This window comes from Esox lucius, chromosome 24 (assembly GCF_011004845.1).
Source record: "Esox lucius isolate fEsoLuc1 chromosome 24, fEsoLuc1.pri, whole genome shotgun sequence".
Lineage (NCBI taxonomy): Eukaryota > Metazoa > Chordata > Actinopteri > Esociformes > Esocidae > Esox > Esox lucius.
The window spans coordinates 12,998,726-13,011,848 of NC_047592.1; the positions used below are offsets into that span (position 1 = coordinate 12,998,726).

A 13,123-nucleotide genomic window follows, 5' to 3' on the forward strand; every position below is an offset into this window, starting at 1 on the left:
GCCGCTAAATAGGTTAGGATAAGGATACATAATCCAAGCCTACCTGGGAATAAATCTTCCAACGGCTGTATCGAACGAATACTCATCAGCTGAAATAATGGCAAATGCAGCTGGGATCGCATTAGGAAGCCCAGGCCTGACTAACTGTTATTAGCTAGCGCTGATATATTGACACAGGCAGATCCCATTGGTTATGCTCAACAAGCTTTAGGAATGGCAAACAATGATGCAAAGTGATACAACATTGGCATTTTCCCTCCAGCATAATAGTTAGACCAAAACACTCTATCAGGTAACTAGGAGACGGAAGGCGGAAATACCTCAACGCCACCAGCCGAAATGCTCACAAAGTGAAAGAGAAATGTTATAAGGCTGGCAGTTGAAAGGTTTTTCCCAGGAGCAGTTACCATTTGCATATATTTCCCCAACAATTGTAATATTTTATGGCACTGAAATATCTTTAAAGAGATGGTGTTGAATGGTCTAAAAGCTCATCCGGACATATTTTTGCTCTTCCTGAATCCTTCCAGTGCTATGTGACTATGTTTTTCAAGACCAACCAGCATCAGATGTTGGCTAGGTAGCACTTTATCTGGATATTCAATCTGCAAATTCTTTGAAGGCAATCTACCATCTATCAACGACATTTCAATCAACTCTCTGCTGTAACTAACCCAGCCGTTAAACCTCATCGTATCCCTAACCTTAACCCTTTTCACAACCCTTAACCTAACCCCTTTGATAGTTTGCTGGTTGTAAATCTGTAGATGGTAATCTTGACTATGCGAATAACTGATTTACCACGCTGGCCCATTTTATCCCTGATGCCTCCACAGTGGACCATGTTATTACACAAGACCTCTTTTATTAGCAAGATACTGAACACTGCAAAAGAAGACAAAGTCCCGTTCAAAGAGCTAAAAAGTATCAGCACATGTGGCGTTTGCTTGAAATACCTCGCCCCTGCTGGTTCTTTATCAAATTATTTTGCTGATTTTCTGTTTTTGACTTTGCTTTATAAGACTTTATAAGACTGTATGGAGAGAGCCTCAGATCACAGAGGATTTTGAATAAAAACTAGAAAATATAACATTATTCTATTATAAATTACACAAGTGCATGCTTTATAACAGCGTGACAATGTGATCTAATAAGCAATTGTACATGTTTCATGAGGGTGTAACTACATAAGCTGGTAAGTGACTATGCATGCTTTATTGCGGTTTAATTCCATGGTCAGATTTGATGACATGTTCTTTGTTGGTATATTACAGTGCAACTACATAGTCCCGTGTCTGATAGTCATCATCATCTTCCTGTGCTTCCAACAAAAAGCCTATGTGTCCCCTCCTAACCTACCAGCTTTGATTCTGCTTCTTGTAATGTACGGGTAGGTAGCACCAAAATGACGTCCGGATTTAACAGGCACTGACTTGGGAGGCTGTACAGTTGATTAACAGCGACATGTATGGTGTGTAATGTTAATATGGAGCAATGGAATGACTCATTTAGAAATCCACCAACTTCACATTTATTCGGGGGGGGGGTGGGGGGGGGGCATGGGAAAGCTAATTTACCCATGCCATAATATCTGGGAGGGGTCAGCATGAGATATTAAGCTCAGTGCCAGACACTGTATTCATGTGTCCCTACAATCTCTGCCTTTTACTGTACTGTTTGAATGGTCAAATATGAAAATTAAAGACTGTTCTGGGAACTGTCTGTGTTCAGGTGGTCCATCACGCCCATGATGTACCCAGCATCGTTTATCTTCAGCGTACCCAGCACGGCATACGTGGTTCTCACCTGCATCAACCTCTTCATCGGCATCAATGGGAGCGTTGCCACCTTCGTCATGGAGCTTTTCGATGATGAGGTATGTTGGTGCCACCCAGGAAACCTTTATTTTATTATTTTTATTTTAAGGAACAATTCCTCAGGACCGTTATATTGGGAATATTATATTTGAGTCAGCCTAATTTATCCTGTTCCTCTATGCCACGTATGTGTGTTCTTGAAAAGACTTTCAACATGTGCAAGAACGAAGATTTTCCTCTAGGAATTACTTTTTATTTTTTACCCTCTCTACACATTTCAAAGGTGGTATTTTCCTATTCTCTTTAATGTTTAATTGTGACGTGAGGATTGTGTCTTCAGAGAATGTGGTTCATCTATCTTTCACTGAGCATTCATTTAGACCAAACACTCCTCTTTCTCCCAGGAGAAAACAAAGGTAAAGATGGAGAAAAAAAGAGATGAAAAAGCCACAAGGCTGGGCTGAGTTTTTAACTGAGTGTTAAAGATATTCCATTTACTTCGTACAGCTGTCATTGATAAACTGATACTCACTTTGTCACATTCATAGAAGTTGTATCCAAATAGTTTAATAATTTATACATGATAAAGGTGTAGAAACCTTTGTCATGTATGAACTGTTAAACAACTTGTATGAATGTGAGATCTGCTACACCTTGGATAAAAGTAAGTCAAACTTGGAATTGGTTTTACGCTCTTATTTTTTATATTTCATCCTTTGTATGCTATATGAAGATGTGTTTTGTGGCCTTGAGCCTAGCAACAGATTTAATCTTAATAAAATAAATGTAATTCTCATACCGCCCCCTCCAATTGACTATTTATTTTTTTCCAAGAGTGTAGGCGTCATATTCATTTGATAAGCTAGATTAAATGTAATTATAACGTGTGCATGCGCAAGAACAAGCACGTTTGTGTTGTTAGCACATTTTGCCAGCAAGATACAAGATCTTGGTTCCCTGTCTGAGATTTGGCTTCGAAAGTCAGCCAGCACTAGGATTTAAAGATGTCATTCATTAACATAATGGATTGTTATTTCCTAAAGCAGCAGCTACTTCCTGGATTGGGCATTGGATTGCTTCCCCTTGACTACTTTCTCCATAAATATTGCATTATCTTAAACCTTGAATAGTTGGCCTACCGAGTTCACCTCCCACAGTGTTCGTCTAACAATGAACGTATAATCTTAAATCATGAACTGTACATATTTTCCTCCTGGTATTTTCATCAAACCTGAGTTTCCTAAAAACCTTAACAGGGCTTACCTTTCTGCCATGCTCCCCTTGTTGATGTGAGCAACCTGAGGACATGTTGGTGCCATTGACTTTGTCATGCGCTCCTGTCCTTTGAACATTCATCTTCCCTCCGCTTTCTCCATTCTCACTGACACTGCTTAATCTCGCCTGTCTCCTTTTTACGTAACGAGACAGCCTCATTTGCATAGTGATTTCATTATCGTCATTGCCGCCGTTCATCACTGATTTGTTTTTTGTTTGCCTGTTTCGCTGGCAACCTCCCCGTCGAACGAAACATTTGTTTTCCCGTATATTTATCGGTATTGTTCTGGTGAATCATATTAATCAGATTGTTCTGGCAATATAATAATGGAAAGCAAGCCGTTCACTGCCAATTTGTGCAAGTGACCTGCCATGCTCTTCCGTACCAAGGGCATATGCCTAGTTTATTAAAAAGCCTGCATGCAGGGTTAACAGAGACTTGTCCATGGGGGGAATAACAGCCAAGCACCCCAGGAACTATCAAAACAGGAACAGTGCAATCCTCACTGAAGGCGTCGATAGGGAGCCAGTGCGTAACTTATCCCTCCAATCGCCTGTCGGCTTGTCACCATAGACTGTGACGTGACGGGATGATGTCAGTTTTCGCTTTTCCCATGTTCCCCTGTTCTCTTCCGATAAAGCGGATGAACGGAGAGTGGGCGGAATGGCCGTCGCAGATAAGAACGCAAAAGACCACGCCCCAATACACGGCGGACGGGTCGTATCGAATCTGACAGCTCTATCTTTCCCAGGTCGCCGCCATGTCCACGCGTTCGTACCTTCATTTCATCACTTCCGCTCTGCACCGCGACAGCAGCCAGTACATGTTGGGCTTAGGGCTTGCTTCTTTCCTTTGTTTATTTCCCCGCTGAAGGTCAGTGGGAACAGACCCAGCACGGCCCGATGGGACCACCACTGGTGGCCCAGAGGGAAAAGCGAAGCATGGCTGAAACTGCACGTACGGTACTTTATGTCCCAGATATATCTGGAGAAAGAGGGAGCGTGCGAGACTGCCCCCCCAAGACCCCTCCCCATCTCATCTCCCCCGTGGATTGCATCAATTGCGGTGCGCCTTGTATGCATGAGACAGCGCCTGAGTCAATTGGCCAGCAGCTAGTCACTCGGGCGTGCCTGTTGGGCACCGATATGGATCTCGTCAGGGTTCAGAATAAGTCGGGGGGGGGGGTGCATGTCGATGGCCTGTGTTCATTTTAGCCCTGACTGTACTGTATTTTGGAATTGCTTGGTGGGACATGGTGAGATTGTGTCTACTCTCCCAGGCTGCTGTAGCGGTGTGTGCGGTGTGTGTGGTGGCTGGGCGTGTGTGTGCTGGCTGGGCGTGTGTGTTGTGTGTGTGTGTGTGTGTGTGTGTGTGCTGGCTGGGCGTGTGTGTTGTGTGTGTGCTGGCTGGGCGTGTGTGTGTGTGTGTGTGGTGGCTGGGCGTGTGCGGTGTGTGTTGTGTGTGTGTGTGTGGTGGCTGGGCGTGTGGGTACAGATATTTAATACATATCACTAGGTATCATAGGAGGGTTCAGCGCTAAGCCTTTTGTGCAAATGTACGGCCGAAACCTGACTTTGAAATCTAAGGTACTCTTCTTTCGGCCCAAACTCTCTCTCCACTACTTCTCACATTTTTTTTCTCCAGTACAGCATATGATTCCTGAAAAAGAAAAACTGTTGTCTAGCAATTTTTGGGTGCCACATAGTATTTTAGTGTGTTACAAGTTTCCCTTTGATGTTAACACATCTGTTTGAAGAAATCAGCTAATGTTTTTCATCACCACAAAAGTACAAAAAATATATAAATATACAAAAAATTCTTCAAAAGCAAGGAAATTTTAAAGTGACCCCACACTCTTGAACAGTATATATTTATATATAAATATATATTCTGTATATACACAAATGTATGTATGTTTGCATGTAGATATATACATATATATCCCTCAATTTAGGATAAAGGCAATGCTAGGGGAGTATGAACACTGAAGCTGAGCTGAGTAAGATGAGTTTGCTGATTTCTCCCCTTCAGAACCCATTTGTAGATGATTTATGAGCATAAGGCGCAAACTTTGAAGAAAATTGTCAAGCGTTTCATCATCGCCTAAGAGCTTTTCAGATCTCCTTGATGAACACACAGTCGAGAGAAGATCTGTTATTTCAGGTATTGATCTTGAATTAGGTCTCTATTCCTTCAAATTCTTCTTCATGACAAATGGGCTCAGGCATCCCAAGGTCACTGGTATGCTCTTCTTATTTAATTATTTTCAGTTCTCTAACTTTGAGCTCTTTTAGCCGTGTCCCTTCCAAGCTTATTTGCCTGATTCCACTGGAGATATTAACATTTTACTTAAGGGATGGATGTAAGGTTGACTAGGGGTGAATTTACTTATCAATCATTGTTGATGATTTAGCTTATTATGGTTTGAAAATTAAAGTTAGCCTAGTGATATATATGATATAGATGGAAAGATTATTAGCCAATACAGAATGCTTGTGTTGTTTCCAGTGTGTTTTTAAGTACTCAAGAAGTCATGCAGAAGGTGAATTTGTCAGAATTTTAAGCTTTGATACCATAATCACTCAGGCGTATTGTCGAAACCACACCTTCGCCTTGATATAACAGCTGTGCCTCAACACCACACCTGTGCCTCAGTTCAAACACCTGCGCCTCGAAACCACACCCGTGCTTAAAATATACCAGGAACAATGGGAGAGATGCAATCAGGCATATGCTTATCTACAATTTATTGAATTGCAGACCAAGTAATGTCTTTTATTGCTGCCATTCCTCAAACTAGAGGAAAGCATTGGCCATGAATAAATCTGACCACAATAATGTGTCATCTGTCATTGTAATCTGCTGCACCACATTGTACTGTATTAAGAAAGCATCCCGTGATTTTGCCCTGGGTCTACCGAAAGACGAAACAGTGAAATGATGGCTTCCCTGATGTACACCAGCGTCCATAGACCAAACGGATGAATAATGCATGACCTGGCTTAAGAACGGCAGGCATAGGCAGAAGTGGCAATATCTTTCTCCCCCTCCTTCTTCCTCTTTCCTCTCTTTCCTCCCCTCCACCCCCATTTCTGACTCTCTCCCTCTCCTCTCCCTTTCTCCGTGTCTTTCTCTCCCTCTCCCTCTCATCTTCCCTCTCCTCTCATCAAACCTCTGTAATGAAATCTGTGCGGAGAGCCCAGGCTTGTAGTGTAGTCACTTCGGACCGGTTGTCTTTCGTGTGGTCTAACATTTCATTCATTAGGGCTTTAACATCCGCCATCATTCAGCAATATGGCCGCCCGGAGGAGCAGGGATTTTAGGAGGGGTGGCGTAATCAGAAAGGGCCTAAACTGGGCAATTAAATAGGCCGTACGTTTGCAGTCATGTGCATGTATGAATATGTGCGCCCACGTGCGTGATTGTGTGTAGACGTGTGCACGTTCCTGCGAATGTGCGTGACAGCGTGCCTGTACCTCGTCTGTTATTGCAAACGGGAAAGTGGGAAACGGGCGTGCATGTCACTTTCAGCGTGTTCATAATTCAAAGTCTCAGGTCTTGGGATGAGAAGGTTTCAGTCTGTCTGTGCAAGCAGCTGCTCCCGTCCTCTTGTAACGAGGGCGAGATAGTTGTCACGGAGCGAGCGTGCCCTTAATGACAAGGCAAGATGCCGAGGCTCTTTTCCATGCACGTCATGTGACGCCTCACTCAAGCACTCAGTGTGCCTTCGCTTAATTATCCGGCAAGTGGCAGAAGACTCAGATAGCACAATCGCTCTTTTTCCCCGTCGCGGCATGCTCCGAACCCCGCTGCTTTCCCTCGGGCCTCCCGACAGACATGTGCCTGCGCCAACATGAGGCAGGTCTCTGTTGCTTGATGTCGCAACGTAAAATGTGCCCCGAGGTCGTTGTTGCTTTTTGCGTCTTTTGTGTGTGGCTAACGCTTTTTTTCCTGTTTGTTTCCGCCCGCGCAGAAAATCAAGAGCATCAACAACATCGTGAAGCAGGTGCTGCTGATTTTTCCGCACTTCTGTCTTGGACGAGGTCTCATCGACATGGGAAAGAACCAGGCCATGGCCACCCTGTACGAAAGTTTTGGTGAGCATCCCACACACCACACCTTTGCACTTAAATGTATTTAAATTAGACTAAGTGGAAGCGATCCACTCTATGTAATCCGCAGGGATTACAAATACTGAACAGTAAGCCCACATACTAAACGAAGGTGCTTCCTGTAGGCTACTGTGAATTTGTTAGGATTACAGTAACATGGGTACCAGACAAATCTAAGATGTAACAGGGAAAAGTATTTCCCTCATCTTATCTAGATGGGATCAAAGTGACAGTGGTGGGGTGAAAGGTCAACTGATGTTTAATAAAAGATTTTTCACAAAAAAAGACTGTTTCACTAAGACAATGTAAGGTATTTGGCGTTGGTTTGTAAAATGTAACAAGAACATCAGGTGGAATTCAACAGCTGGTCCAAAAGTGCCTTTATAGCATTGTATTCAGTTTGTCAGACATAGTCTATGTAGGTACCACTGCCCTGACAACACCACACACACAAACACACATATTTACCTCCTCACCTTAACGTTCGCTACATCATTACCAAATATGAACAACATTTGACCAATAACGTGACCGTTGCCCTCGGCAACCAACTCAATAGAAACTGTTGAAAGCTAAGGGGGATGGGTGTACAGAGAAGGCAGATAGACACATGAAAAGGTTTTATCTGGGGAAGAGATGTGGCAGGAAATAGCCGTTAGAGAATCATTTGCGGCTGTGAGCATAAAGAGGAAAGCTATCACAACCTAAAAGGCTAGTCTGGAGAGGGCCTATTTGTGGGTGAATGAGACTAAAATCGCTTCCATTTATGTCTTTTGCGCTTCCAGCGAATACAGGCTCTGAGATAGATAATAGTGATAGATGCACAGAGAGATGGGGGCATAGAGATTTGGACATATGGATAGACATAGGGATCGATGGAGGGGTGGATGGATGTGGACAACCATTATGAACAACTGTACATGTTTTGACTGTTCCAGGGGAAAACCGTTTCCAGGACCCCCTCAGCTGGGACATGGTTGGCAAGAACCTGTGTGCCATGTCCATCCAGGGGGCTGTAATGTTTGCCATTACTATCCTCATCCAGTACAAGTTCTGCTACAAACCCAGGCAAGAATAGACCAATAATACAGCGTGTGTATGGAAAGGTTTCCTCATTGCAGCTAGATTCCTCAGAGACGTTTAGAGCCGTGCATTAAATCAATCTAATATCTTGTTACCACACGGTTAAAATGACCAGCGAAATGTTTTTGAGCCTTCTCAACTTATTTTAGCGCCGCCTTGTTACGTTTAATTAATAAAGTAACACGAATCGTCCGTCGACGTAATGTGGTGTTCTAAAGTATTTTGACAGTTCTGCTTCACAGACACGTGCTGATTTGTGAGAATGTGTGGTTGTTTTGACTTTATTTTGCCAGATTGATTTCTGGAGCGCCCGTTTCCCAGGTGGATGAAGATGTGGACGTGGCCCGGGAACGTGCCCGTGTGCATCAAGGTGGTGCGGACGAAGACTTGCTGAGGATCTGTGATCTCTCTAAGGTACAGTACCAGCGTTTACCACCAGGGCGGCAACATAACACTGCAGGCGCGTCGGTCCCCACCACACCATAGGAAAGCATTTCATTACTTTGTCCAAGAGTTTCTTGACTCTTTCTGTGTTTGAGCTTGGGTGTTTCAGTTGCCTTGGAAAATACCTTGGTCCTCCACCTATAACTGGCAACAGCATTCCACTTTTTTGTTTACTAAGGAGAGTTACTTTCCAGAGTTTTCATGCTTTAATGGCAGACAGAGAAGATAAAGTGGGAGATGGGAGACGACTTTGGAAAGGAGAAAACCGGGGATTTGACCCTTGTTTCTTGTGGGAAGCTGCCTGTGTATTAAATTAAGAGAGTTACTATTGGACCATAACCCTGGTTTTTAGATGCACATTTCTAGGAAATAGTATAATTTCCTGTCATGAAGCATTGGAAATCATGCCAGCTCAATTTTTTTTGTATTTATGTGCAGTATTCTATAGTTCTAGAAATGTAAACTCACTGAATACACCCCAGCTGTGTCTATTGGTTTCCTCCTCCCTTTCCTTTGATTCATAGATGTCAGTTATTGAACATTTCATCTTGCTGAATACACCCCAGCTGTGTCTATTGGTTCTCTCCTCCCTATGCTTTGAAATGTCACTTGTAGGTCACAGTTCCTTGTGTGATTCCCCATATTGAGACTAAAGGCTGATTAGATTACAAGACATGAATGAAAACAAGCGGACAAAGATGGGACACTAGCCTATGTAGTGCGCTTCAGTGGGAATTGGGTGCAATTTCAAAGCGAACTACCCACCGTGGACTGGAGTTTGTGATCTGTGTCTTACTTCTCACAGCCGCGCCAGCTCCGACCTGCTTATTAAGGCTACTGCTAATAAAAGGCTACTGAGTCTGTCGACGGGAAGTCTTACTTCCTGGAAACAAAGCTGGCGTCAGGATGTGCGAGATGTGAACAGATTAGGGATGAGTCGAGAACATGCCTGCTGTCGGTCTCCGGGGGCTCCTTCCTCACGTCTCCCAGTTCCCCGGAAGGCCGGGGATGCCCCCCCCCCCGTCCCACATCCACCCACAGGTTTGGAAACCCGAACATGTGAGTGGCGCTCGTCATGCTTGGTAACAGGCGCCACTTAATCACTGTCTGGATTAACACCCCGGCCAACACCAGATGTTCCTCCACCAAGCTCATAGTGGCAGGAAGTGTAGCCGCGGCAACAGTCCTCTGTCGACATCTGTCCAAACTTGACGTCTCTTGGAACCCGCCCTCGTCTTCTCGAGCACTTTCTCACCCACTCCATCTTCCCCTCTCGATCTCTCATGCACACATCCACAAGGTAATTAATAATATAGTTTTGAATAAAACATTGGCTCTCGCACTTTTCTTTTTTTTACTGGAGTTTCAAATCAGATTTTCACATTATGTGACTGTTTGTAATGTTCCTCTGAACTATGTACAGCTACCTTTTACTATTTTGTTTACACATCCCTTCACCAGGAAGCAGCCAACAGAGTCCTGCTGTATCTTTCGTTTCATATAAGACAAGTCTGTTTTCATTCAGTCAATTAAATATATTTTTTTACATCAGCATTTGTCACAAGCAATTCTATAGTACTGCTTTCTAAAAAGTGTTTACAAAGGCAGACACCTAGAGAGGTACCGTGCTCTGAGCGGTGGTCAAATGGTTCCTCAAGGTGTTCAAACGTTCATCGACGAACAGCCGTTCTGTCTATTCAGAATCAGAGAATGTCATAGACACGCATCCCGAGGTAGTTTCATGTCATACATCCGCTTTGGGGTTCTCCGTTGAAGTGCCGAAGAGCATACTGAACCAAATGGGTTCTCAAGGTGTCTCAACAGTGGATTTGATTTACATCGGTCGGAGGATACGGAGAGCACCCAACCGAAGAAGATGTAGCCGAAAAGCATTGGCGTGGGAGGGGTCGGAACACGCCCGGCTGCCTCCTGCCGCAGCCCGTGCCTGGCGGCCGCGGGGCATAGATAACGGATTGATCAATGAGCACGCCACCTCAAATGGCACGTCGCCTCAGTCTCGCCATAAATCTCAGCATGTTTCCCGAGCGATTGACAGCCCATCAATCTTCTGTCAGATGCCTCCACCTCCTATCTGTCCGTTCACTCCAAAATAAGCATTTACCTCCTGATGGCCACCAAGGCCTCATGGGTAAGCGTTTAACCTCAGGTTAGTGGTTACCCCTGCCGGAGTGTTATCGACGAGCTCCGTTATGATGGCACTGTCCTTCCAGTTAGCATTAGTACGCCCCGCACTGTCGCTGTGACCTTCCAGTCGCTCACGAAAGATGAGATGGAGCTTCAATTTTTTTATGGTGTCTGTAAAGGCTGTTTGATGTTACAGGAGTCGTGAGAGTTGCTATTGTAGCCTTTTGGGTGTGTGAAATTGAAGGGGTTAGGTTCAGAGAGCTTGGCAGGTACATGGTGTGAGATGTTACAGGTAATTTGTCATCTCTGATGGATGCTGAAATATTAGTCATATTTTCATTTCTGGTAATATCAATGCAGAAATGTGACAGTGGGAGATATTGGCCATTTTCAGTGTTTACTGTAAACATTTCTAAAGTAGATCTAATAACATATAATATGCAGAGATATTTCCCAAAATTGGCAATTGTTTTTAGCTCTCAACTTCATACTAGTAGGGATTTGCCTCTGACATAGTTAACTCTTGGCATTCGACTTATTTAGGTCATAATACATCTGACAAACTCTGATGTAAATGTTCAATCTCACTTTAACATGTGTTTCTTGGGAAAAAGTATGGACTAATATACAGTCGCTCTTTGTTTAACATCATTCCATTCTCTAAAAAGAAAAATTAAAAGCAGAACGGTGTAGTATTCGAGAGTTATTTAAACGCCCCTGTTGAAAACTGTCTTAATCAGGGCTTTATTTATTTCCATTGCCAACACCATCTACTCCAACACCAATGCTGAGTCTCCCTTCCAAACTTTAGGATTCCAGCTATGGGCACCAGAATAGACAGATGCCTTGCTCTTTCTTTCTATAAATCCAGTGCATTGTGAATGTGCTCGCATGTGTGTGTGATAAAAAGTGCATGTGAGTGTGCATGTGGGTGTGTGTTGGAGGTAGGGTCCATTGAGATGCATCAGATTCTCTCTGCTGTCTCATCTGATTAACTGCTACCTCCTCACTGATGCCAGAGCTACGGCCGTTACAGCAATCGGGGCACAACCAAATAATTATTTAATTGGCTCCGTCAGGATAGAAACATGACTTTATCCACCCGTCTCTTTGAGCATTGTATCGGGGATTGCAGCAAACCAGCCAGAGTAACATGTCCATGGAAGTTCATAAGGGTGACGTGTCCGTGGAGGTCCATTAGGGCGACGTGTCCGTGGAGGTCCATTAGGGCGACGTGTCCGTGGAGGTCCATTAGGGCGACGTGTCCGTGGAGGTCCATTAGGGCGACGTGTCCGTGGAGGTCCATAAGGGCGACGTGTCCGTGGAGGTCCATAAGGGCGACGTGTCCGTGGAGGTCCATAAGGGCGACGTGTCCGTGGAGGTCCATAAGGGCGACGTGTCCGTGGAGGTCCGGATCTCTGTCTGGTTCTCTCTAGTTTTCTTTCTCTGGGTCTCCGGTTCTTTATCCATTACTCATTGTCAGTGTCCCAAATGTGCCCCTTGTCATTGAAGTGCCCTCCCTCAGGTCTAAAGCTGCTTGGGAGCATCCATTGAAATTAGTGGGGAATGGTTAGCGACGACAGCACAGTTAAACCTGATGCTCAATCGTTCACATACAAGCCCAGTGTTCCGCTGCACCAAACGTCCGGGCCTTCATTTCTGGCCCATTTGGCGCTGCTCTAAACCAAGGAGCTGGCCAGTAGGAGAAAGGCATTCCTTCCTTTAATTCCACTGTACGATTCTCACAGGCATGAATGGATTGGTAAAGGTGTGTCGTCGATTTAGAGGAGGTTCGTACAGTACAAAGGTTTAGCGTGGCCCGGCCTTCCTATAGCAGTATTCTCATGTAGCCGTAACCTGGAAGAGAATGGATGGAGGAGGAAGATTTTATCCGGAGACACATGGACACGGATGCACAGGCAGGCTGTCATACGGCCAGGCTGTTAGACAGACGGACAGTTAGACAGCCTGTTATACAGGCGAGCTGTTAGACAGACAGGCACTTAGCAAGGCAGACAGTTTAACAGCCGGTCATACCAGAGCATTTAACATGCGAATTTGGTCCCTCGCCTTTTTTTTCTTTATTATTATTTTTTTACAACCAGAGCAGACGTCCATTATTCCATAATGATGTCATTACAGTATGCCATTATGCCCCCTGTGGCGCTCCCACCGAGGGTTGTGGGATTTAGACCTGAGAAGGTAGGCAGAAACACAGCTGAGTCAATTATCATGGAATCCATCCC

General features: G+C 44.4%; 1 protein-coding gene across 3 annotated transcripts in view; it reads left to right on the plus strand.

The window, feature by feature from the left end:
• Positions 1 to 13,123, plus strand: part of LOC105020625 (phospholipid-transporting ATPase ABCA1) — a 175,916-nt gene that overhangs the window by 131,370 nt on the left and 31,423 nt on the right. For all 3 annotated transcript variants that reach the window (XM_020043474.2, XM_010887801.3, XM_010887800.3), the window contains 5 exons: positions 1,275 to 1,390; positions 1,732 to 1,876; positions 7,067 to 7,190; positions 8,144 to 8,273; positions 8,582 to 8,702. In XM_020043474.2, coding sequence (XP_019899033.2) covers positions 1,275 to 1,390; positions 1,732 to 1,876; positions 7,067 to 7,190; positions 8,144 to 8,273; positions 8,582 to 8,702 — 636 coding nt within the window. The remainder of the gene's footprint in view (positions 1 to 1,274; positions 1,391 to 1,731; positions 1,877 to 7,066; positions 7,191 to 8,143; positions 8,274 to 8,581; positions 8,703 to 13,123) is intronic.